General features: G+C 40.1%; 1 protein-coding gene across 4 annotated transcripts in view; it reads right to left on the bottom strand.

Moving 5' to 3' along the window:
• Positions 1-26,915, bottom strand: part of FILIP1 (filamin A interacting protein 1) — a 101,133-nt gene that overhangs the window by 48,740 nt on the left and 25,478 nt on the right. For 2 of the 4 annotated variants that reach the window (XM_041477364.1, XM_041477361.1), the window contains exons 2-3: positions 24,197-24,379; positions 9,924-10,202 (exon numbers count right to left, since the gene is read on the bottom strand). In XM_041477364.1, coding sequence (XP_041333298.1) covers positions 9,924-10,196 — 273 coding nt within the window. In that variant the 5' untranslated portion in view covers positions 10,197-10,202; positions 24,197-24,379. The remainder of the gene's footprint in view (positions 1-9,923; positions 10,203-24,196; positions 24,380-26,915) is intronic. The other 2 variants (XM_041477362.1, XM_041477363.1) reach the window with 2 other exon arrangements.

The raw sequence follows: 26,915 nt of genomic DNA on the forward strand, positions 1-26,915 counted from the left end.
AAGCCTTGAAACAGATCAAATGAGCACTAGAAGACATCTGTCTGTTATTTCCTGCCCACACAGCTTTGTTCTGCTTTATTGCCAGAGCGCTCCATGGATGATGTCACTTTTTTCTGAAGAAAACAGGCCACCAGAGCCTTTCACTGACATAATTAATTATCTGTAGTCTGGGCCACAGCCAGCAAAATTCCCATGGCAAGACCCTGAGAAGTATTAACTCCACACTGCTTGATGTTTTCAGAATTATTATGGTCTGGGATACCCTGTCTTGTCTTTTCACACTGAAAGAGTGCTTTGCTTTATGTTATCAAGCCGTGGGGCAGTTACTGCAGCATATAGAATTACAGTGTCATGATCCAGTCAGCAGAGAGACACCAGGGCAAGGGATCACTGTCAAGTTATGTGCGTGACTCTGCATGTTGGGATGTGTTCTACATGCTCCAGCAATGCCTCACAATGGCTAAACCCACTGTTTTGGGTTTGCTGTATTCAGTCATAGAGTTTTTGTCTCAGCCAATGTTAACTGTATAGTATTTTTCACATGGCCTGAAGCCCAGCAGCAAGCAGGACCGACAGACTGATCCAAGTAGCCATCAAGTTGCCGTGTTCCTTTTGTAACCAGAACTTATTTTGTGATCCATTAAAAGCACTTTAGGAGAGGAAAAGAAAAGTGACTAATGAAAGGGCAATAAAAGGAAAAGCATTTATTTTCCTCTTTCTTCTCTTATCATCTGGCCCTATTAGTAAGTCTGGACCAAGACACAAGAGACCCGTGGATCGTGAACCTCTTTCTTATGCTTCACACATAAAATTAACCCCACCATGCTCCAATTTCCATTCCATAAAGGAAATAATATTTCTAATGAATGAGATTTAATTTCCAAGTATATAGCAGATCTAGATATGCTGTGAATGCTACAAAAAATATGGCACTCTGGCATCAATATCAGTGTTCTCCTATTAATTTCTCCCCATTTGTTAAATTTTATTTTCTCCAGGTACAGGTTCTTCTGTACTGTCATCCAATTTGTTGAAATCCATTAGAAACTAAAAAGTATCTTCATTAGATGTGTAACTCATCTTGTCTAAATTGCTCTTTGCAAGTGCTACATTGGCAGTATAAGAACAGAAGCATCTGAAATTAGGTGCTCTGACTTGAATTTCAGGGATGCACTTCAAGCTGCTGCTGGGAGTACCCTGTCTCCAAGAGGAACAAATCAGCCCAAGCTTTTTTTTTTTTTTTTTTCCACAGTGATCTTACTGCCTTCTGGCAGGAACAAGCACACAAGGAGGAGGATGGAGCAAGACAAGCTGGAGCCAGCAGGGCTGTAACCACCAGGATGATGAAGTCAGAGGCATTCCTTCTGCCTCCTCTGTGGAGACAGGAGCATGTGGGACACTAACAGACCTAAGTCTGTGTACATGTCTGATAAACTGTATACACAACTTTCTCTTGTCCAAGCATTTTGTTGGCTTCAACAAGATGGTTTTGAGTACTCTGTGCTGCTAAATGTGCATCCAAGTTACTGGTGGCTGATGAATGGGCAAGAACAGTAGGATGCATTACAGCAAGCAGTCTCCAGCACAACCAATTATTTGAACTGAGGAGCTGTCAGAGGAAATGAGGGAAGTGGCCAAACTCTGAGTGTGAAGCAACGAGGGTGGGTGGGCAGTGAAAGGCGCAGAGTGAGAGCTCCCAGCCATGACCATGATGCCCTCAGTTGCCTCCAAAATCCCCCTGATTCCCCCCCAATGTCTGTCCTTCTCTTTGCCCTCCCCAAGCCCCACTTGGGGACATCCTTTCCCCTCTCTATTCTCCCACTACATTTCCAAGAATGACTCGGAAGCCCTTCAAAATGCTGTTTTACCTGAACTGCTGAGATTGCCTGAGGCAATACTAGGGAATTGGGGTTTCATAGTCACATCAATATTTCTGGTTTTGATTTGTTTAAACTTGAAGGCGACAAATGTCTGGAAGTTACCATGCAACTGTATTTCAGTTAGTTCAGTTCCACTCATTTTCCTGGCATGGAAGAGTTGACGCTAATTTTTTGCAAAGAAAACCAATAATTTCCAGGATAAGAAAGACATCACTTGCAAAATCCAAACCCTTCCTGCCTCAGGAAAGGATTTCCCTTCATAGTGCCTCCCTCGGCAGTGCATCATTTTGGGTGCCACATCTGCCCAGCCCTCTGAAATAAGTCAGAGTTTACTTCATTTTGGACATTACACAAACACTCAAGGCAGCAGTTTTGTAAGATGTGGCGAGACACAGGATGTTCAGTAGGACCTGCAGTTTTCTATGTGAAAATGTTACATTTCTCTCACTTTAGCCAGCCAATAGGTGGAGCCTTTAACCCTAGAAACAAGACATTTTCTCAGCCATGTTATCACAATTATTATGTAAAGATTTATATTTGCATTTATTAAAGCTTGTTTTGGATGAAAAATAATCTGTTTTGCTCTCAAGAGCTTATCTGATCCTCAGCTAGAGGATAACAGACAAAAACTTAATAAACACAGAACCGGGGCAGCAAAGTTAATAAAAACAGGTTCATCTACCACTGCAATGTTAAATTAACAAGTGGTGACTCAGAGTACTGGACAGCATTATGACACATAAGACATATGCTCGTTGCAAGCTCTCCAAAGAATCCCAGATATTTTAAAGCCAGAAAGCTCATGCATTTAACATTGATTGCAAAATGATCAGCCATGTGCTCTCCCACAGAGTGAACTTTCAAGAAAAATGAGAAAAGATACAAACTTCTTCATTACTGCTCCACTGAATATACAATTTCTAGTAAGTAAATGTAAAGAAAAAGAAAAGGAAAAATATATAGTCAAATTATATCACTATTTAAAACTAATTTTTAAAAGTTTGCAAGAGAGGATCAGTTTGGAAAAAGATCAAAACTTAAAAAGCTGGTTGTGGGCAATTCTCTTTTGTTTTGTACAGAAGACCAAGAATTTTGGGGAAAAAACTCCAAGCTGTTCATACTCTTCCTTCCACTCTATATGAGATGTTCAATGGATCAGAGGCACTTGCCAATTATTCCTCTCCCTTCTGATCCTTCAAGCCTAACTAACACAACAGATACAGCTCTGTTAAGTACAGCTCAGGCATTACTAGAGAAGGATGTTAAAATATCTTTGTGAAAGAGGTCTTCAGCCTACAGCTATCCAGAGACAGTGACATTTTACTGAGGACTTTTCAGTACTTTGAAAAGCATATGTGTAATTCTAAAGCAATTTTAGTACCGAAGAGATGGATGGCTATCATCCCTAGAGTTGATAGTACCTCTGCCCTTTATTTCAGATGGAGCAGGAAATTACCTAAATAGCACAATTTAACTATATTTCAGTATACTGTCTTACCTTTGGGGGGTTTTTTTTGGTTTTTTGGGTTTTTTTTTTTTTTTTTTTTCACAAAACAGACAGGTTCTATTTTAAAATTGATGATTTTGGGACTTGCTAGACAAGTTCTTCTTACCTCCTGTGGTATATTCTGCACTTTGCACAGCAGCAAATGCAAGCTACAGAAAAGAAACCATACTATTCTGGGCAAAATTAATCTCTGGTTATAAATTATTCAATAAAAATAGGAGAGAGCATCTGTGGTCTGATTTTTTTTTCTTTATGCTGCAAACACATTCTTTACCAGGAAAACACAAACAAATCAGGGGTCAGTAAGAGGGGAGAGAAGTTTTTTACTCATTGTACTGATACGCCAGACATTTTTAGGGTTTGTTTTTAGGCTCTTATTTTGCCACGCTGTGGATACCATCTATCCCTTCATTTTCTTGTCTTTTGTGTGCCCACTTGCCCTGTGTGTCTAGCTTGGCTCCATTTATCTCTGTTGTATTCCCCTTTTGCTTACACTCTTTTTCTTCTATTGCCCAGCCTCTTTCCCCTCATTCCATTCTGCTTAAGTCACCTCTGCCTCCTCACATTAACCCTATCTTCTCTTTTTCCCTGTAGCTCTGTACTTGCCAAGGTTTTTCCCATGGGGAATTTGTATTTCATCAATGATATGCTCATAAATCCTAAATTATTTCAATTCAACCAACAAGACTTCACAGATCCCTTGCATGCACTTTTCTCTGGCTTTACCTATTCTTTCTGCCCTGGCTCATCTGCTGCTTGTTAATCTGTGCTATTTTGCTAATGACCCTTTGAAAACTCCTTCTCTTCACTGCTTTCTCTGGTGCCAAGGCAACTTGCCCCAGATTTCTCTTCTGATTTCTGTTCCTGCACAATAAACACATCTGTTTTCTACCCACCTATCTATCCCACATTCCTCGCTTCAGCTTTCAGGCAGATCCATATTTATTAATCCAAGAGTATTAAAAAAAGGCACCAAAGAAAAATATAAACGTTTGTACAGTGTTTTTAACTAAACAACTAGGTGGCTCTCCCAGTGTGGTTGCAATATCTTGGAAAAGTCAATACAAAAGCAGTTTGAGGCATTACACACAAGTTTACACATTGCAGCAAGAGGAAAAAGAGAGAAAAACACCACAACCACAGCTACAGAGTAAAATTTTCTTGCTTACACTAGTCAGACTGACAGGTGATGGGAAGGCCAAGTAATGCCATGCCTTAAGAGAAAGGCAAGTATGAAACCAAAGGCACGAGGCACTGGGAGCTCTCTCCTACAGCAAGCACCACGTGCAGCTCCAGCTCCAGACCCCGGGAAGGTGAACCCGGGGTGGAAGTGCTGCTGGTCCAGGGGTGGTGAGGATATGGAAAGCCTGTTTTGCCAGAGGAAATGGAAAGGATGTGGCATGGCAGCACAGCAAAAACAAAGGCTCAGAGGATGCAAGGATGCTGCCTACAAACACATCAGGCATTAAAGGCAGGAGGGACGGAGGTGGGCTTTCAAAGCAGGATCACTGTACAGCAGAGTTTCATAAAGGCTTCACTAGACATAGTTAAAATTGGGAGAAATCAGATAAACATTAAAGATTTTCTGTTCTGGGACTATTTTCCAATAGGAGTAGGCAAAGTAAACAACCCACCTAATCTTAAAACACGGCTAACTAAGTTAAAAACTAAGGTTAAAGCCTTTGCCTAAAAAATTAGATTATGGGCTTTGATATACAGTAGATCTTCTACAATTTTATCTCCAGAATTCTCAGGTCAATCAATGCATCTGCAGTATAAGGACGAAGGAAACCTGAGCTGGTAGTAAGGAAACCTGAAAAAGGTAGGGTAAGATAAAAGGTCACAACTAGAAAAATAAAGAAGGGAAGAAAAATGAATAGGGAAATTTAGATCTTAGGAAAAAGAGCTGAACAGAGAAATTATAGAATAAAAGGTATTATATAATATGTAACCCTGCAAAAGGGAAAGAAAGTAGAAAGCAGAAAGATGGCAACAGTAAAGGATTTTCCTTTCCTTTTCATTTACAAAGCATAGCTTTCTGCTAGAAAGACAGACAAAAAATACTAAAATATTTTTAAAACGTTAAAATGCAATGAGTAGTTTATCACCTATACGATTGAGTTAATTGACTTTGTTAAGAGAGAGGTTTTCCTGGTGGCAGGATGTGCAGCCACTGACACCAAAGTGTTTTGTAAGCACCTTACCAGAGAGAACAAAACACAAAGTCCTCTGCTACCCTGTCCCTGATCCTCCCAGATTGAAAAGGAAGTCTTGCAGCCCACCTGAAGGTGAGCTCCTCTGTCTCTGTTGGAGGAGAGATCTCCTCCATTTACTGTCTTGTTTCAGCCACCAGCAACCAGCCTCCCACACCTGCCCTTCAACAAGCTATTGCTCTGGCACCTCCTGTAAGCACTCAAATGAACCATTAAATGCAGTCTTGATTAAATACTTGTAAGGAAGGGATTTCTTAAATAACAGTGTGATTTGGTCTCTCCCTTTGAACCAGGGATGCTGTATAAATAGGTTTACCTCTGAATATCTGCTACACAGTGTTTCCCTTCAAATATCAAACAAAACCCAACCCAGTGTTACATTAGACCATTTGGAAGTCTGAGGACTTGTCAGAAACTGTCTTGTGATTAATTTATACATCCCTTGTATATTACACACACTGTTCCTCGGGACATCACATTTCACATGTTGCCCATCTGCACCCTCAGGTCTGCAACAGAGGAGATGTGCAGCTGACAACTTAACTTGCATTTCCTTTACACACCATGGCTGCATGGCTTCGAGGAGCTCTGCTCCCCAACAGTGCCAGGCTCACAGGAAACATTTCCCTCAGCCCTAAAGCACGCAAGGGACTCGACAGCAATGAGGGACTGAGCTGCCGGGGATCAATGCCACGTTGGCACTGGAGAAAGGCAGTAAAACATGGGCTATAAGAAAGACCTTGAGTGGAAAAGTTGCTCCTTTTTGAATTGGTGTGAAATATTGGAAACTGTCTCCCAAGCTTAAATTGTTCTCCAGCAATAGGCACAGAATCTGGATAAGAAATTATTTTTCTTGAAAACCCAAATGATTTGTAGTGGGATTCTGTCTTCATAAATATTCTTTTATTATTGTGGCTTTTTTCCCCAAACACGCAATAAAGGAGTGAGTCGTAAACATGTAGGAATACTGCTCCTCATTTCCTTTTGGGCCCCCAATCAGGAAATGTTGAAAATCAGTGTTGGTATTGCTGAAGATTAATGGCTGCTGCTCAGAAACCAGAATATACAGAAAGGGAATATATTCCTGCCAGGACAAATACATAGGCCACCGGACAAAAATCTGTGAACCACAGATAGTATTATATCATCATTGTAAAGATCCACACTGCCTGTCTTGCTCTGTAATTAATAATATTCACATGTGGGTTTGACTGAAATCACTGTAACAACCAGGCAAATTAATACCAGGACTTCATGGTCCAATTTAATCTAACAGCATTTGAAGTTTTCTTTTCAAATCAGCTTTACAGTATTTAAAAATTAGATTTTTCCCAGGTATAGGAAGCAATCATTCATGAGTTTTTTGCCACTATATGTTCAATGTGGGTTTAAAGACCATGTAATCACTACTTTTTTATATGAGCAGTTAGATCTCACAAGAGAAAATACACTCCACTGAGCTGTAGGGACATTAAAATAAATCCCTGTCATCAGTTCATTTGCTTCCCACTCTCCTTCAGAGAGGCTGTACTTAAGAGCTCTCCTGCCATGTATATTGGGACACATTCTCATCACCACAGCTTCTGTAAACTTTTTCTTCCCTTTTGTTTTCTTACAAAATAAGGCGTAGACTATGGTGACCTCAGATGTTCGTGAAAAGCTTTCCTTCTCTATATTCAGTAAATGTACAGGGTCCAGCCTGGAAACACAAAGACAGGCACAGCTGAGTCCAACTTGGTTCTAGAAGCTAAAGCACAAGCAAGCTACCTAAGGGTATTATAATTTTAAAAACCAATCAAGGTAAAAATGAGGACATAAACATAATTTCCAGGGCATCTGTCCATGGTTTTCTGGCACATTTGACTTCAAAATGAAGAGCTGGGTCATCAAGTTGTGAAGTAAGTGCTCAATATTGATACCAAGATCAGTGTGGGATGGGTCTATGCTGTCAGATGTTAGCTCACTGTTTGAGGGTTCCAAAGCAGTGTCACCCTGGTGGCACGGGCACAAAATGCCCCCTGCTCATGACTGAGTAAACAATTATGGTATTTTATCCCATTTTTTTTAAATTTAGAAAATAATGCATCTCCCTACAGGTACAGCCTGATGTTATTCTCAAAACAAATTCTTACATATGCTGAGATAATGTTTGCTTTGCCAGTATTGAAATGGTTTCAAAGTAAACCCTAATATGATTTGTCAGTCCAACAAAATGCCAGCCAGCCACCAGAGATGTCTGAAAAGATCTGAAAATAAAAAGCCATGAAATGACTCAGTGCATTAGGTCACTGTGACAGCCAGGAGGTAATACCAGAGTATTTACTTTGGCTGGAGCCTTCCTTGGCTCATCTTCCTTTGTAGTGTTAAAGCCAGGCTCTCATCTCAAGCCAAAGTGCTGTAGCTTGCCCACTTCAGAAATGGGTCAACACAGGTACCAGGGAAAAAAATAAAATGGGGGGTTGGACATGAAATTAAAAACTTGTGTGGATAAAAAATAATTACTCTCTTCCCTGCCTGGCTGCAAGGAGCAGAAGGACAGACACACTCCACAGCTGCCAGTGTGGGTGTCCCCATATCCTCCTGTCATGCCAGGAAGCTTCAGCAGTGCCTGACATCTCTTTGGGGTCTGTATGCATTAAAACCCCAGGATCTATTCCAATCATCCCCATAGGGAAAATGAGAACATGGGCAGTCCTTCAAAGGTTGTGTAACTACCCCACAAAGTAAAAGACTATGGTGAAGAACAGGAGAATTACTCAAGCAATAAAGACCACATTTATTGCCACACAGGAAACATTAGTGACTTTGTTCAACTCCCCTTTCCAGACCACAAAGGTGACTTCAGGGTAAATCTTTGTGAACAACATGAGCGTGATACATTTCTGTTGAGGTTTGGCTCTGTTCACCACAGAAGTTGCACGCTAGCTCCATCTCTAAGGAAATTACATACACAAGATTTTGAATTAAGTCAAATGAAGCACAATAAAAATGGTTACTTTGCTGTAATGGTAATTTCTCTTTTCCTCTGCAAAATTGCATTCAACATATTTTCTTCCTCTTTTTCCCCTGCAGGTTTTCATTGTAAAATGACCATTCTCCATCTTTGGCAAAATTATTTATTTTGAATGCATACTTCTTGGAACTTGACAGTGGTTTCTGACAAACTAGAGGTGAATTATGTGCAGAAAAAGTGATAGTTAATGATACTTAGTGAGATGGAATCTCAGAGTTGTGCTAATGGTGACTCATGTACCAAAGAAATTAACAGAAAATTGTTTCTTGTAATCAGATAAGATGGTAACAAGTTTAACATTAAAGTAATAATGTTATGAATGTGGGTTTCAGGGGAAAAGTAAAGCCTTCTATGAAAAGCTAAATAGTAATGGTTAATTGGAATAAAGGGATTAAGACAAAATATTACACAGGTCAGGTGGCTTTTTTCTGCTTGTCCATTGGTTCAGTGAAAAAGGTCACTAAAGTACAACCAAAAGAATGTATGATTTGAAAAGCAGTCCTACTACAAAAGGGGATAAGTTTTGAAAAGCCACAAGTCTTCATATTGACTTTTTGAAATACCACGTTTCAGCTTCTTATTTTGAAATTCTCTGGAGGCTTACACTACAGAGAGTTCAATGATGTATTAGCATTAAAGAGAATCTCAAAACTGGACAGACATTTGGGTACAAGGTAAGTGTAAAATTAGGCTGACTGCCATCAAGGACTTACTACTGAGCTGAATTAACCTGCAAACCAGGACAACTGAGAAAGCTTCCAAGCAAGCACTCCTCCAAGAAATAAAACTAATGGATCTTTGAAAGGCAAGGAATGTGCAAAGCACCGGACTCCTGAAATCAGACAGGACAGGCAGAGCTTTGGCTGATGCCTCAGTAACATCTAAATATGCAGAAATTCCAGGAGACATCCTAAGTTCATTTTCAGTATTCCTGATGTGTATATTTGCCTCTTGAATATTTTCAATAATGATTGTAATTACATTCCCTATATTTACTTGTCTTCCCCTGCTCCCTTCTTCCCACCCACCACTGATTGCCCTGTGGTTGTTTTCAGCCTCACCTGCAGATCCATATTTGTTTGTCAGGTGTTTCTTTGACAGGTGTTTATAATTTATCTTGCTTGGGTAGCTGCAGTGGTAAATAAAGCATCACTTAAAACTATGACTGTTAAATACCAACTACCACTGCTCTCTCCTTGTGGTCTTTGCCTTTAATATGGATGTTCCTGTTAGTTGAGCCCTGTGCTCTTTGGACAGCCTAAAAATAGATAGGTACATAGAAAATATGGTTTAGAAGATGTTTAATTTACCTGCAATTCTCCTTCCATTATACTGAGTAGTTTTATCAAGTCTTCTTTAGAAAGCTCTATGGACTTCTTGTTCTTTCGCTCACTAGGACCGGGTGATTTTGAGTGCCGTTTGACAGTTGCTGAAACCATGACCTCATCTTCCTTCCGATGAGGTTTGTTCTTTTTCTTGGCATCCTCCTGAAGTTTTTCATTCTCTGTGTGGCTGATGACAGGCTTGGAACTGGAGAAGTGCCCATTAGACGAGCTTTCTCCACCTTGGTTTCGGGACCTCATCCCTGCCTAGAAAGAAACAAACATAAAGATGCATTTGTAAACAAAATTACTTACAAATAAGAAAGCCACAGTGGAAATACTGCCTGTAAGTAAGAACAACAGTCTTCTAAAAACTGAAGAATACTGTCACGCTCAAGAGACTGTGGTAGAAAGCTCAACCATTTTAACAACTCTGTGTGTGGCAGAAAAAAAGTCCTGAGGTAAGGTTAGCCATCTTTTCCAGCAAGACAAATGCTGATATGAGTTTAAATGTATGGAACCGAAAATTGATGTGGGACAACACGTTCCAATGTTTCCTTTTCTTCAGCTGACATGCTGATAATTCACAATTCAACACTACAAAACAAAGCAGGTTGTCAAATAGATTTTATTTAACAAGTGGCTTACTTGAGAAACAGAAATGCAATTAAATTTTTGAAAAGCATATTGCTGGAGTAGAAATTCTCTATGAGAGTGGAGTGCCAAAGCATGACCAATGTCAGTCTGCTGTTTCTCTGAAATAAGCAATGATTTTATTGCAGGTAACTGAGAAAAATGGAGAATGCAGAGTAAATCAGGTGGCAAATACTGCACAGGGTTATTAGACAATAAGTTCCATAAAGGAAAGTTGAAAAGAAGTTTGAAAAATGAGCAAAAATGGTATGAAATCACTAACAGGTAAATGGGCAATATCAACACACTCTCTCCAAAAGATTCAGGGTTTCTCCAAAGGTCTCATGGCTATTCAATGCTCACATTTCTGTCTTCTTAAGCACCTACATTGAGCCTTAGACTACGACAGCAAACATTCCTCAGCTCTGTCACTTGACCAACTGTACCGCTAAACTTTTATAGCAATAAATCTAATGAAAAATATTCCACTGCTTCCAAGTATTTCCTCTTATTTAAATTAATCTCTGGTATTAGTTTTCAGTTTGTTCATTAGTCAAAGGGATGCTTTTCAACATCAATAACATCACACAACCTGCTGATGAAGAGTTCAGAGCAGCAGTTCACTAGTGAGGGAGCAAAACCTAAAATACATTGACTAATCAGCTTTACTAAATTACACTGGGTCTGCAGTGGCTTGCCCATGTACTTGACTCAGGCCAGCATTATAAATCTCTTGCCTCAATTATCCTTGCACTTTTGTAGCTTCACACTCAGCATGAAGATTGTCTTTTTATTATGACTGGTTACTCATGTCCTCACTAATTCAGTGGAATTCATCCAGCAGCATAAATAGGGAGAGAATTAGACCCTATATTTTGGAGTGAGAGAGTTGCACAAAGAGATTCCAAGCATTGTAGGCCTGCTCTTATCCAAACAATATGTGATACAGGTATACAATGGCCTTTAGCTTCCTGAATGCTTATGCAGGGTGTTTTTCATCAAGCAGTTTGGATTAAATACATGAATTACACTTTCTAAAAACAGATCTCCATTATAAGCATGAACAATACCTGAGAACCTCAGGAAATCTTTTAGGTTTCAGATTTATAATGGAAAAATAAACATAGTACTATGTTTCCTCTCAGATAGGGCTTTTCAATTTGTTTAACTTTAATGGGTTTGAAACTTTCCAACCATGCTTCCTCTCAGGAGAGAGCAGTTGGGATTCAATCTGTCTCTATTTTCTAAGTGTTTCCTTCTGAGTCCCTGTGGGTCACAGCCTCCAGCTACTTTCATCTTTAAACCAAACCTATTTTTTATGGCTTACAGTGAATAGCTTCATGGATCCAGGACATCCCACATGTTTTAAGAGCAAATATTTGAAGACTGTCTTGTATATGTTTCGCAGTAGAAAACAGATTATTGTATTACAGTATATTCTGCTTAATAATGTGCCATTTTAGGGATTTCTCTGTAGTAAAGTGACTCAACTTACAGACCTGAGAGTGCACAATTAATGTTAAATTTAACTTATGTCTAGTTGAAACACATCATCAACCTGAAATATTGCATAATCAACCAGATGCACTTAGCTGAGTATGTTAGACTTCATGAAAGGTGGTGTGTCACCCAGTCACATCATAACTCAAGACAGACACTTTGATTCATCTGTCCTTGTGGGAGCTGAGATAACAATTCATGAGGCCAAGTAAAGACTGAGCAGTTGACTATAGGCTTATCAACCTGTTAACAGAGAAATTAGGAATGCATATTTCAAGTGTGCTTATGCTCAGTGTAAATCAGTAGAGGCCCACCAAGGACAAATGCAAAGTTATGTTCATTAAAATGGCAACAGAGAGGCTTAACCAATTGACCTGGTGTTTCATATCATCTGGCTAATTAGCATATGATTGCTGTTAGAGGAGATAGAACTTGACCTCTGTCAGAATTTCTTTTAAACTTGTAGATTTATTTTGCAGCAAGGCTTACCTGACAGTAAGTGTGGCAGTCAGTCTGCCACGCTCGGGGACACTGCCCCTAACAGCCTTTCTTAGTGTGAAAGCCTGCCAAAATCAGAGCAATGCTAACACTTACTCTGTCTTCCCTTATGATGTTGATACTTTTTCAACACATTACCCAAATGCAAAGGTGTCATGTGCTGAAGCCAGAGGTGCAGGTGACAGAAGCTTAAATGGTGACAGAAAAGGCCAAGGTTTCGATATTCACACAGTAATTTCCAAGGAGTTTAAGGGCCAAAATCAACGGCATGATCCAGCTGTTGTGCAGTGCTCTAGGAACACAAAGCAGCTGTAAGGATGACTGAGTTTTAATTAGAGCAGCGTGAAGTAGCCAGAACATACCAGTGATGTTGGCTGAAATACTGTGTGCTGGAAAGGAGTGCTCAGCATTATCATTTTGGATATCCGTCCACATTTCTGATGGCATCACAATAAAGAAAAGTTTCTGAGTATTTGCATGACATTATTTCAGTATGCAAATATCCAAATCCCAAAACTTTGCTTATCTGTTTTTTCACCAGGGTTCCAAAACTGATTCTGGGGACACTGCCAGTCCAACACTGGTAACAAATGACCTCCTGCTGTCATTCCTGACCACATCTCCATATCTTAAGGCATTCCTGATCTGCTGAAGGGATTTTGTTCCCTGAAGAAATAACTCATATGATTTATAGCAACTTTAACATTTAACTCTACTTCTTTTTTTCCCATTCCTTATCATATTGCATATTAAACTGGAAACCTTTCCTAACAATTTCCAGTCAAACAAGAAGACTTTATGTGATCAGTCACCTTGATTTTGACATTTATTGGCTATTCATTTCAATATGTGCTCACAGCATTGGTACTCGACATGGGAACTCTTCAGCCCCTCCTCTGATTCAGTCATTTGTTAAGCTTTATGCACAAAGGACAAATGTTATGGTTCTTTACATGAGCCTGTATTGTTGTTCTGGGCATGGATCCTTCAGTTTTCACAAGTTAGAATCCACACAAGATTTTATGAAATAACCTTTATGTTAGTTTTACTGACATCAGGAGGAAATCTGTGAGGAATTTGCTGAGTAGGATGTCAGGAGAGGACAGGCTGCATGCTATTCCAAGTCTTTCCCCCGCTGATGGCAATTTGTTCTCCCTAAAGCTCTTGAAATGGAAAGTTAGATTAGGCTCTGTTACTAGTTCTGTTGGAATCAGATAACGCAAAGGGGTTCTTTGAACTTAATGTGTAGCCCCTCTTGCTAATTGGACATGATGATTTTGGCTCCACAGTACTTTCCCTTACAATAATAATAATAATGTTATAATACACACACACACACAAAAGTTGATTTAAAGCCATGATATGGTTGTTGCCGCTGGCAATAAGTTTGTAGTCTGAATCTCAGTTGCAGATCTAACTGATTAGAGTATGACATGAAAGTGCTGGGTTTCTGACAGGCTAACAAAGTATTGCAAGGACAGTGCAGCTGGGTTAGTGAACCAAAACTGGGATTTGTTTCTCTGCTGTGGCTTTGGGAACTATTTCTTTCAGGGGCTCTGCTGTGCAGGAATTTGGAGTGGAGCAAATGATGTGCAGAAGGGCCTGGGTACACAGGGTTGATTGAGGAGAACTCAAGCACTGAGCAAGACAAGTTTCTGCCCAGTGATTATGGATCAATATATAGGACTAGGAATGAAAAAATATTTAAATATACTCAAATGGGAGGCCAAATAATATATAATCTCCATCAGATCTGAAACACTTCACAAATGATGACGAGAGCTAGAAAAATTTTTAAATAGTGTCAGTCTGTATCTGAAAGTAGTAGGTACCAATTGAAAAAAAAAGGGAAGGGAAGGGAAGGGAAGGGAAGGAGACATTTTCTCAAATGTCAGGAGGAGAGGAGGATGGGGGCATCAAACTGACCTTGTTGGCTTAGAAGTCCTCAGCAAGGACCATCCCAGACAGGAATGGATGGCTTTAGCCCAAGGGATCTGGATAGCCATAACTAAGTTTACCCAGCTTCAGTGGTGTGACTTTCACAGGACAATCATGTAGAGATACAACTCCTCATACCACCTCAGAGACTGATTAAAATTATTCGTTTTCATATTGGTTATTCCAGGTCGTTTTCCTGGGCTCTGAAGATGTTCATTATTTTGTCTGGCTTGAAGAGATTAAAAGGAATCACATTCCCAAGAAGTTGTGATAGGAACAGTGGGAGCTGTGGCTGCACTGAATGAGCAATGCTGTGCAGCTGGACTCTAACACTGTGTGAAGCAGATTCTGCATGTGACAGACTCTGGATGCGAATGAACTAGGACAAGGCAATGCAGACCTCATTCTTGCTTTTGCTTTTGCAGATGACTCCTGTGGTTTTTTCAGTCATGACGGTCAGAGGAGGGCAATAAATCTAATGACTAATACAATGAAGAACAGAAAAAATATCTGACCTTAGCAATCCTGGGGTTTCCTGAATTTCTAAATTTTCAATCCTAAAGTACTAATCTCTTGTGCTGTCTAACCCCAGTCTCTTGTCCTCATATGCATCATGATTTGAGCAAACAAGAAAAGGTCTTTGTTCCTTTTGACAGTGTTATACTTTGCCAATCTGAGAGCACATGTTTGCTGCTTGCCCTTCTTGTTGGACTCTTGGCACGGAGCTATGGATACTCTTTGAATCAGGACAATTCTCTATTTAGTGGACAGCTTGAATAACCAAACCACAGGGCTGTAATTCCCGTACAGGCTAGGAGAGGACCTGTGGATAGCCTAGCTATGTAAACCATTGCTGCCCTCATCCTTTCACCTGGTCTGCTTGCTGCCCTGGAAAAGTATTTCTCATACAGGTGTCAGGAGGAACAGCACCCCAGTGCTGGGCCTCATGCACCAAAGAATAAATATTTGTTTCATCCTGTTGACACTGCTGCCGTAGTGGGGTTTGCTGTTTGCAAGTATTGTAGAAAAGTAGCAAAGTTAAAGCAGACACACTTCTGAGGTGCAGCATGAGAATCAGCAAAGCCTTTTTGCTTTATCAAAGACTTATTTTTTTATTTTAAAATTGATTCTTGTGACAGTGGCTCATAGTAACACATGGACTGTGTTCACCAAGGACTATATCAACAATATTTCCTTTGTTTGGAAAAAAAAAAAAAAAGAAAAGAAAAAAAAAAAAAGAGGAATAAGCATAAATGTACTCTCAGGAAGAAAATGGATTTCTGAAAATTCCATATCCAGGTGTCTATCTAAATAAGTATAATCAGCATGAAAGCAGAAAAGGATTTCACAAAATTAAAAGAGGAAACACAGACATCACCAAGGCAGATTTATACCACTTTAACTCCATTTTCTTAATTCCAAGGTAAACTCTTCTCTAGCTAAATTATGGCACAGATTTACAAAGAACAGAGTTTATGCTGGTATAATTCCATTAATTTTGTCATTTTCAGGAAAACTTGTGGTTTCATCTGGAATACTTTTACATGAGTAATGCATGCTGACCAACTAAGGAGTAACATAGACTTGTTTCACAAAGATTCATGTTTCCCAGGCTTCATCTGGAAAAACATCTTGGATGCATGAGGCATGAGGAATGATAAGCCATTAGATCATAACTGAGTCAAAAAAATAAACTTTTATGTATCACCCTACCCATGTTTTGATTACTGTTCTTCCCAGCTGCCAGAAAGCACAAACAGGAGTCACAGAGGAGACAGTTCGAGTAGCTGACACCACTAGACAAACATGCCACAAGGGCTGATGAGGGCTGAGACATTTATTCTCTGCAGTGGCCATGTGGCTGAAAGGGACTAGCCAGGAGCAAGGAGGGTGGCAGCAGGGCCAAGTGTCTGCAGTGCAGCCTTTCTAGCCCATTTCAGCTGAGCTGGGAGAGGTGGATGAGTCATCCCTCTTCCCAGCCCGCTAGGGTGTCCGATGCCCAGGAATACCTCTGATTTGAAGGAAAATGAATCTTTGGAGGAAAGTAATGCTGCTGCTTTCTGGGGCCTTGCAGCCAGCTGATGGTGCCTGTGGAGACACAGCCACTCTCAGAGCTCTGGACTGAGCACTGTGCCCTGTCGTGATTCCTCAGATATTGTTTTACAGCTTTCTGCTCTTTTGAGTCAACCCATTTCAGATCAAACTGTGAACTTCACATCAAGACAACACTAGCAGTGTCACCATTAGTTCCAGTCCAAACCTCCTAAACATTTGTTTTATCACCTGACAGCCAGAACGTGCCTGGAGAATGGTAAGAGAGGTGATGCAGATTAGCTGGCCTACCAAAGATTTTTCACTCCTGCAGTTGGGAAATCTCTGGTGTTAGGTAAGCACTGGTCATTTCTTTTTGTTGGCAGCATGGAACCAGGCTGATAAGCCACAAGGTGAAATACACTGTGGGCATAGGAACAACACTCTAGCATCTTTAGTAAGTAGTTTCTAAAGACCACTGCTCCTGTAACAATGCACAGTCTCCTGCCAGCGTGGCAGAAAACTGCTGAAAGCAGCAGTACACAGGAGCAGGCTGAAAATCATCACAGGGCTTGCCTTGTTTGTATCCTCACTATGACCAACCAAAATACTTAAAAATTATATATCACTGAGGGAATACAGCACAGAAAGTAAAGTTATTCCCTGAGCCTTGCAAGCCTGCTTTAACCTAGGAATGAACCATGGGGCAAATAGCAAATACAGTTAGGAAATTATGAAGCCCTTAGCTTTCTACAAAATAAGTTTCAACTTTTCACTTTGAAATTACTTTTTATTTCAAAATTAACTTGTATTTTTAACAAGTATGAGATGATACAAAAAGATTAATGTCCCAAAAGCAAACTCTAAGCTTTGGGTAGAGGTAAACATTTTGCTGTCTCTTTCTGACCTGATGTGGATCTTGAATCTGTCTTCTTTTCAGTAGCCATAATTTGCACGGCTCTGATTTTGCTGAAACAGTAAACTATAGCTACATTTTACATGAGATTAATTTATCTTTCTTTTGTATTAAAAAAATACAAAAAATAATCACAATGTAAATACCCTTACAGATTTTATGGCAAAAGGAAAAAAAATTAGACAGAGGACCTGTATCTTCTACAAATATAGTCTCCAAGAGACAACAGTGCAAAAAAAAGCCATCTGCAGCATCTCAAATTTCAACTGTCAACCCAAGCAGGGAGCAAGTTCCAAATCTCTGTCAGTGACTCCTTTGTAGGAAGTTTCAGTTGTTGATAGACGCAGAGTACCAGCTTGCACATGAATGCCTTGTCATCTGGTGAGACATGAATTTAACCCTCTCCATTAGACTGGACTGCCTTCCACCTCCCAAAAGGTTCCTCCTCTGTGAAGTTTAATTGGTTTCAAAACAAGGAGTTAAAAATAGTCTCTGATACTAAACCTTCCCTTGGGTTTCGCTATCAATTTTGGTGGTTTCACAATAATATTTTTCCCATTGGGAAAAAAAAAAAAAATTCTCTGGCTACATGTGTACTGGAGATTAACCATGCCCAGGACTTCTCTCTGTGAGGCCAGCTGTCCTGGAAAATACTTCAGGCTCTTAAACCCTCTTAGCATCCATAACATGTTGGCTGCATCCACACTGCCCACTGGGAATTGCTCCTATCCCGTGCTGACTCTTGAAACGTGCTCTCAGATGGGTTGGGAGGGTGTTAAATGGCCTGGCCAGAAGTGTGCCAAGGACCACTGCAAGAGTTTAGCAAGAGTACACACATTCACCTTCCAGTATCTGTGCTCATGCCCCTTCACTGTTTAATTTACAACCTTTCCTTTCCACAGCCTTTACAAACAAAGGAAATGGAAAACTAATCAGCCGTGCTAAGGGAAAGTGCAACTCACCATAAATACACAGTTTGGAGAGAGAAAATAAGCAGTGGGTTGTGGGAAAACTGAAAAAAAATCCAAATTTTTTAAGTTAGGTCAAAGCATGCAGAACTCTAGTGCTTATTCTAGAGGCATATTTTTAAGTTGCTACTGAGGGATATTTTGGCGATAGAGAGGTTCAGCAGGAGCAGGAAGAGACAGGGAAGCAGAAACACAGAGAGAGGTTGTACAAGATCCCCTCTTCACACCAGGCTTATCCTGGCTTTTGCTGGGTTTGGTGGCACAAATGTTGAGTTCTTCTGCTTGTGTCACTGATAAGGGGACTAGCACTATGAGGCTCCAGAGTGGCCCTTGCTTTATGCAAAGCCCTGGCCTTCACTTGTCATTACTGTTTGCAAAGAGGTAAAAGGAAGGGAGAGTCTTACTTCATTGCTGGCACTGCCAGCCCAGTGACTGTCATCATTTCCCTGCAATCCTGCAGGCTTTCCACTGACTTCAGAGCTTGTGGCAAAGAAAGTAAAGAAGTAAATGTCAGCCTAAATGATTTAAATAATACCAATGTCTCATGCTGACAGGGAGCAGCACAAAAACCTGCAGATGCCTCACCTGGGCATTGAGAATGGCCTCAATCACTTTAATGGTTTTCATTTTTAGAAACCATATTTGTATGCCTCTTCTAATGATATGATTTCAAAATCCCTAGGCAACAATTTCTTCATTTGAAAAGAACAAAGTTAAAGAGTTATCCTGCATATACAGGTTGAGCTGGTTTTGATGGGTTTTTTTTTAACAACCTTTTAATGTTAATCTGCTTAAATCTTCACCTGGCCTTTTAATTCAGAGCAAAAATTCAGGCTAAGCTGAAAATACTTTGAGTAAGGAAAGAAAGGAAAAGGAAGAATCAAATAAATATTTCCGCATGGGCTTGATCTTGCATTAGCATTACTAGGATTACCTGTTGCCAGATTCTTTAATGTCTGTGACATCTTTAAAATCCAGTTTCATCAGGGATAAAATACAAGTTAATTGTGTTTGTCTTGTTGCAACTAGCCAAACCTTTCTTAACCTTTCTTAACTTCATTAAGAGGGTTTAATTTTTTTTTTCCACTAGGAAGGATAGAGAAAAACTTTCTCAGCTGCTTTTCTTAGAAAGTAATTTCAGTTCAGAGCCATGGAAAGATATTAAAAAGATATCCAAGAAATGGACTGGGTGTTTTACAAGCCTATGTGATGTTAAAGTTGTCTGCACTGGTATAAATTCATAATGCTCAGCTTTAAGTATTTCACTTGTGTGACTTAGGTAGGAGTTTAGGTTTCATCCATAATCTGCAGTGTCTTTGAAATGGAGTCTGAGCTCTCTGAGGCTATGCTAGGACTGCAGGTCTGTCCTCCTCAGTCAGGCAGCTCCAGTGACCACTGCTAAAGCCCACCATGGCTCCTATTTATCAGGGAAAGCATTCCCTGATTATCTCCCCATGGTAAAAGGTGCTGGGTAGAGGGTGGTGTTGTTCCCTGAGAGAGGACATGGCTGGAGGTCTCAGTTTTACCCCTCTGAGTCAACCCTAATCTCTCTAAAGAGGTTGCACCCTGAATTTGGGCACATCAGTGAACTGACTGATAAACGGGCTGGATCCAGAAATGCATCATCACAAAGCCCGATTTTGCTGATGGGTGGGGAGGCAACAGCAGGTATTTGACACCTCGTTATCAGCATCTGACACAGTGCCACACTTGGTGGCAAGTGTTAGGACATGGCAGAGGCTGAGGGACTGTGTGTGCCCCTCACAGTCCCTGCTATAACCAACCTGCCAGCTTTGTATTAATGAAGTCACAAACTGAAGTGGCTTGTGCTGTTGGGATGGGTTTTCTACATGGCATCAGACCTCTGCTGCAGGCACGCTTCTGCCTGAGAGGGGCAGAGGACACAGTATTTCTAACAAGCATTGAAAAGGGTCAATAGGTGACCCTTACTGAGATCCCTAACTTGGAAATTAGCTCATTTGGTACTCCAGCTACAACCTCTCATGCTAAACTCTTTTCTTAGGAGGAAGAGTGGGGAGAATTTGGCTGTAATTGTACAAAACAACTAATTTAAGAAAGAGCAATGAAAACGGATCTAGGTTAGCTTATTGTATTTGCAGGCACCCCTGTGGCAGGGAGCAATGATGAATCTGACTCCGTGCTCTCAGAAGGCTAATTTATTTCTTTATAATACTATATTGTATTATAGAATACTATACTAAACTATACTAAAGAATACAGAAAGGATACTTACAGAATGCTAAAAAGATAATAATGAAAATTCGTGAAGGATACTTACAGAATGCTAAAAAGATAATAATGAAAATTCGTGAAGGATACTTACAGAATGCTAAAAAGATAATAATGAAAATTCGTGAAGGATACTTACAGAATGCTAAAAAGATAATAATGAAAACTCTTGACTCTCTCCAGAGTCTCGACACAGCTTGGCACTGATTGGCCAATGAGACAAAACAACTCACATCAGAACCCAATGAAACAATCACCTGTGGGTAAAGAATCTCCAAACACATTCCAAAGGAGCAAAACACAGGAGAAGCAAATGATATAATAATTGTTCCTTTTCTCTGAGGCTTCTCAGCTTCACAGGAGAAAAATCCTGGGCAAAGGGATTTTTCCAGAGAATGTGAATGGCACATTACCTTTCTTTCAGTTAGGGAAGGTGAAACCAAAAAGTAATTTTTATTAATGAAAAATCTGAAAAAAAATTGATCATAAAATTTTCAAGTTCCTATTTCATATGAGGAGCTGAATGACAGAAGAGCAGTGGGGATCTCTGTTGCTGAAGGGAGTTGGTGGAATGTCTCTAAATATTAAGGCATCACTGGGTCTTGGAATACAAATTTTCAAGAGTGATTTGACATTTCAGAAAATTTTGGTCACCATCCAAAAAAAAAAGACAGCGAGAAGTGCAAATACAGATGGCATATTATTGGTAGATCAGGTAAGAAAGCAGCGTATAAGTACATTACTGGTTTTCTTTATTTAGTGAAAAGCTGCCTGACCCTGCAGTTATGTAGTGTCTCAGCATTCCTTATTTGTTTCTTTAAATATTTTTCATCTGCCTTCAAGGAAGTTTAGGTGGCTGAGGAATTACTTTGAGCTGCTTCTCCTGTGTGGTGGAGCCAGGCCCTTGGCAAGGACCAGGAGCTGTTGGTGCTGGCAGCTCTGTCATGTCTTGGCTCTGCTGTGACCAAGCTGTGACTGGGAAAGGGAAGATTAGCCAGTTTTCCTCCTCTGAGGAAGCAAATCCACCTCTTGTCACATTCAAGGAGCTATACTTACTTATGTTAAGAAACAAGATTTCATTTACTGTTTTACATTTCATATTTCATTTGCTGTTTTTCTCCCAGGTTTATATGCCTAGTGAAAGTGTCTAAGTGAGCTGTCAGTACCACTGCTTGCTGTGGTACTATTCACTACAGAGACCACAGATAAGAGCTTTTCCTTATCTGCCTTTGTCCACATGCAGACGGCATGAATTTCAGAGGTAAGAGGGTTTTTTCAGACCTGCCTGGATGAAAGTTAAAGGGCAGCTCTCCAGAGCATCCAATAGCCAACTGCTAAGCACAGCTGTGCCAAAAAAGCAAGCTCAAACTAAACAGCTGAGCCTCCACTGTATACATACTGAAAATATTTCCCAAGGCTTTCAGAAAAGTTAGAATGAAGTCCCCAGGTTGAAGAAATATTTCCTTACTTTTACTAATTAAGAATATTTTATACCTTTAAACCTGAAAGACTCTGCTAAATGAAATGGAATTTGAGGAATACATACACCTTATGCTCCTATATTAAACTGTACAGCTCATTTAATCAAAGTAAATTCAGAAACATGGTAAATTCAGAAACATGTTATCCATCTTTTCAATTCATCCTGCACAACACCATTGATTGCAAAAAAAACCCCAACATAAATTTAAAAACAAAAAATTAAAAAATCATTCAGCAGTTTGTCAGTGAATTCTAGGCTTGCAAAACCACTCTGCTATGAAATGTCCCGAGAATTTAGAGATACTCTATGCAGCTGGCAGATGGCCATGAGCTCAACCTGAGGTGGCCGTCATGCTTGCAAAAAATTATCTTTATTCTGACTGTACTTATTGGTACTGTTATTTCTTTTTGCCATCACGAAAAACTAAAAACCTGCATGGAAAAGTGCTTGGCAGCACATCCCAGTGTTGTGGGATGACTTGGCTGCAGCACCAGATTTCCAGGCGTTAGAATTCACCCTGTGGAAGCAGCAAACACCAAGGATTCGACAAACCTTGGACTTGTTGAATAAGCATACATGTCAAAGACAAAGGGTTACAATCAAAGGGATAGGAAAGGCTAGAAAATAGAAATATTGGCAGAACCCAACACTTAGGATTATGGTACAAAAGTCATGAACTGGTGTGGCAAGTCCCCTGTCCTCTACTCAGCCAGGGTGTGACAAAAGCTCATGCAAGGATTTCTGCAGGTAGCCAAACAACAATTTAAGTAAGCAAGAACAAGGCTGGGAGCTCTGTGTAAATACTTGCCACTGACTGATCTCTTATACCTTGAAGATGCATTTCTAGAAAGGAAAAAAAAAAACCCTGAAAATTGTTTTCCTCATTGTGCATTCAAAAAAGCTGAGAAGTGCCATTATATTTCTCAAACCTCAGAGAAACTTTTCCAAATGTCTATAGAGGCAAATATTAAATAAATGGCTTGCTGAAATAATGGAACAGTTGTTGGACTTTATAACACATGCATATTTTTAAAAGAAAGAAAGAAAATACTGGGAGAGGGAGTAATTATTTTTTGTTAATTGTTTTGAAGTCCATAACTAGAAACACATTGTTACCAGTTTATACTCGCATCAATTTTATATCAGAGAAAAATAAAGTTTTGTTTGTGTAACATTGTTAGATAAAACAGTAACTATTTAAATTTAAGAAAGCACATCACTTATGCCAAGTTAGTGTCAATTAGCATTATGGATGACAGTTTAAGGAGGATTATATGATGTATTGCAGGTTTGAAACAACTAAAAATAGAAAAGCTATACAAGCCATAAAAGTTGCACAATGTGCCACTTTCAGTTCCAGGAAGATTGTGTTTGCAATCCTTGACTACAAATGGAGTTGCTTTCTGAATGTTGGGATAGATCTTCTGGGGCCATAATTAATACAGACAGTCCCAAGCTTTCCAAATAACTCAGACATTTAAAAATATGATATTGGGCTTAAAGCAGTGAAATTTTTATAAAATAATTTTGTGTTTGCCTTCCAGTTTCTGAGCTGGGTTCACAGTTCCAATGTTCTAGCACCTTGAGGAACTTTAAAAATGGAAATAAAGAATGCTGTATAACCAATGTGATACTAGCAATGGGGCTTTTAAAAGACAGAAAAAAATCCAAGATGAATATTGTAAGACATGCAATATGGTCACAGGATTCCATGGTGCCTGCTGCAGAGTTCCTTGTTACACTGACTCCTTAACTCAGGATGCATGTTTTTAACTCATTATGCTAAAAAATGTCAGAGAAGATAATGTGCATTGAGGATGTCCTTGGGAATTGTCAACAGTTCCCAAGGGCTTTAACAGCTCTACAGTTCCGATGAGCCTTTGAAAAACTCTTGGTTTTTGCGTTCACATGTTCTTGGCTTGAAATAAGTCATTTTGGTTACCTCCTGGAGCTGACATCTGCAGAAAGCTCAGGTATTGCTTTTCCAGCCATGTTATTGCAACAGCACGTCCTGAATGTTATTTATTTAGGAGCGTGGCTTCACCTGGGAGCTGTGCAGAGCAGCACGTGGCGGTGTGCAGGAATACCTGAGTCGAGGGATGTCCCAGGGCAGGGGCTTCACTAGAATCTAGGTCCGGAGTAGGGAGGAGGGAGTCCAGGGTAGAGGTGCCCCTGTGCCATCGCTCTGCTGCTCCCACCTGAGGCTGACTGGGGTCCCTGCTGCTCCCTAGAGAAGAGATAAGGCTCAGGGGCAGCACACCAGCACAAAGAGAGAAGCAGCATGTTCTGCTTGTCTGCCAGCCAGCCAGCAGGCCAGCTAGAAAACACGGGCTTCCAGACTTAAAGTGGCTTGAAAATACTTATATTTTTTATTTAGAGACTCCTGTTGGCTTTTTCCTTGTGTTTCCAAAGCCATGACAGTGCACAGTGGCCTGAAGGATCCAGGAGGATTTGCAGGTACGATACAGTACAGCAAGCAGGCGGTGAAACCTCACACTTCCTTTGCCCGCAAAGAGCTGTACCACAAGTCACAGCTTTCTGCTGTAATTTGGCAATCGACACCAAGAAAGCCCTCCATCCCAAAAAAAGCATCCGTAATGAGGGAAGGAAGAAGCTGGTAGGTGGTGTGCTGGATTCCTCACTGAGTAGAGCAGTTCTGCAGAGTATGCGCAGGGCAATGCCACAGCGTGGTGACAGGAGTATCGGTGACACTGCAGGCAGGCTGCAGAGTCCTGCCTGCTCAGTGGGAGCACGGGACTCCCGTGCTGGCTCAGCTGCCAACCTGCAGCACAGCAAGACATGCAGACCAGTTTCTCTCACAGCCCACAAAACAAACGAAAGTTGGGGACGTGGTGACAACTCCAAATGCTGTGGAGGTACAGAAGATGTGCAGGGAACTGGGAGCTGTGCTCCAGGAGAGCTGGGGATGTTGCTGGGCATATGGGGATCGGAGCCATCACACTGGACAAAGGCAGGGACTCATGCTGACAAAAGCTCACTCATGCATTTTATTGGGTTGCCTAAACAAACAGAATCATGGACTCCCTGAATTCTGCCCTGACCCTCCTGACTGAGCAGCATGGTCATGGCATAAACAAAGTTCTGCAGGTCAAATACACTCCAGACACAGGTGGCATGGCAACACCAGAGCCAGGGGGGCTGAGCAATGCTGCGTCCAGGCAGGCTCAGTGGAGGGCTCACAGAGATTCTGAGGGCTGTGAGACCATGGAGGCCTTTCCTGGGCAAGGAAATCATGGGGTTCTGGGAAGGTGCGATCTTTTTAAATAAAACAGTAACAATTTTGTTCAACTCTACAAAATTACTGTTATTTTAAAAATTTATATAGTTCTAATAACTGTATAGTCATACAAGGAACATTACCATTCAAGGAACAAAGCAGAACTACTGCATTAAGTCAGTAGCAGTCAGAGCAGTGTATGACCCATTTGATTATTATTTTTTAACAAACTGTATGTGAATTCTTGCAAAATAGTAAGTATCAACTTGGAATTTGTATCTTTTTTCCTTGCTCTGAGTGGAAAGAACAAGATCTATTGGATTATGGGCAATATAGGGAGACACACAGTAATGAAATCTTAACCAGCTGTAATTGGTGCACAGATATTAAGGAAAACTTAGCTTTACAGGAAGGTTATTTTACTGATAAGTATTTTCATTTTCTAGAAAATTTGCTTAGAGAACTTCAGTCTTGAGCGGCAGCTACTTCTTGGAAGAGATTGAGCAATTACCTATCTATTCATTTATTTATGAATAGCCGAAAACATTTCCTACATGTGCAAGAATTCAGGTTATCACACTGCTATACCCACAAACCCTGAATCACATCTCTCATGACAATCCACAAGAAGCAGAATAGAGATAACTTGTATGAGGCACATGGGATTTACAGCAATTAATTCTTTGGCCTGTGAAATGTTTGTCCTTCAAAAAAAAATTCAGTGAGAGTTTTTTTCATTAATTTGAATGGAGGAAGGATCAAGACTACTGTCTTTAAAAGTATGTAGACCTAAAAAAGAAAATGAGTAATTTTTTTGTAATGAAGAGCTGAATTTGCAATGCAATTCACACAATGTAAGAAACAAAGAAGAGTTTGCTGTCAACAAGAACATATTAGTTATTAAGATACAAAAAAGGTGGACCAAGGCTTAGAGGGTCAAATTCTGACCTCATTTGCCTTTACTCTTCTGAGTTTAAAGATGTTACTCTGGATTTTCATCAGCCTAAATGAGAATGAAGTCTGATGTTCTGTAAGCCAACAAAAGTGGCATTATTCATGATTTGCAGAAACCTCGTTCACAGAAGACATTGCTTAAAAATAGGCCCTTAAGGGTACTTTCTTTCCTTTATTTACTGTTTTAAAGTAATTTTACAAGTGTAGTAATGACACCTATATCTTCCCAAGAAGAGACATCCTGGAACACAGAACTTAATTTCCATCCTCTAATACTTGACCTAGCAGCAGGATAAGGTAGACATGGTATACTCTTTGGAAAAGCTTTTTCTTCATTAATCATTAAAATATCTCAAGATCATATTTATGCCTATACATGTCTTCTTCATTTTAATTAAGTGATAACACAGTAAATATAGTGAGCAAAAGAAAGAGTCAAGGTGAATATCACTGTACTAGTTAAAATATTCCCCATTATACAACATTGTGTTGTATTACAAAAGCCCATGAGATTTTGCTGCTGAGCTGAATACAGCTGATACTTCACTCACAGGCATCACACAGGTGCATC

Source organism: Pyrgilauda ruficollis, unplaced genomic scaffold (genome assembly GCF_017590135.1).
Source record: "Pyrgilauda ruficollis isolate IOZ18807 unplaced genomic scaffold, ASM1759013v1 scaffold40, whole genome shotgun sequence".
Classification (NCBI taxonomy): Eukaryota; Metazoa; Chordata; class Aves; order Passeriformes; family Passeridae; genus Pyrgilauda; species Pyrgilauda ruficollis.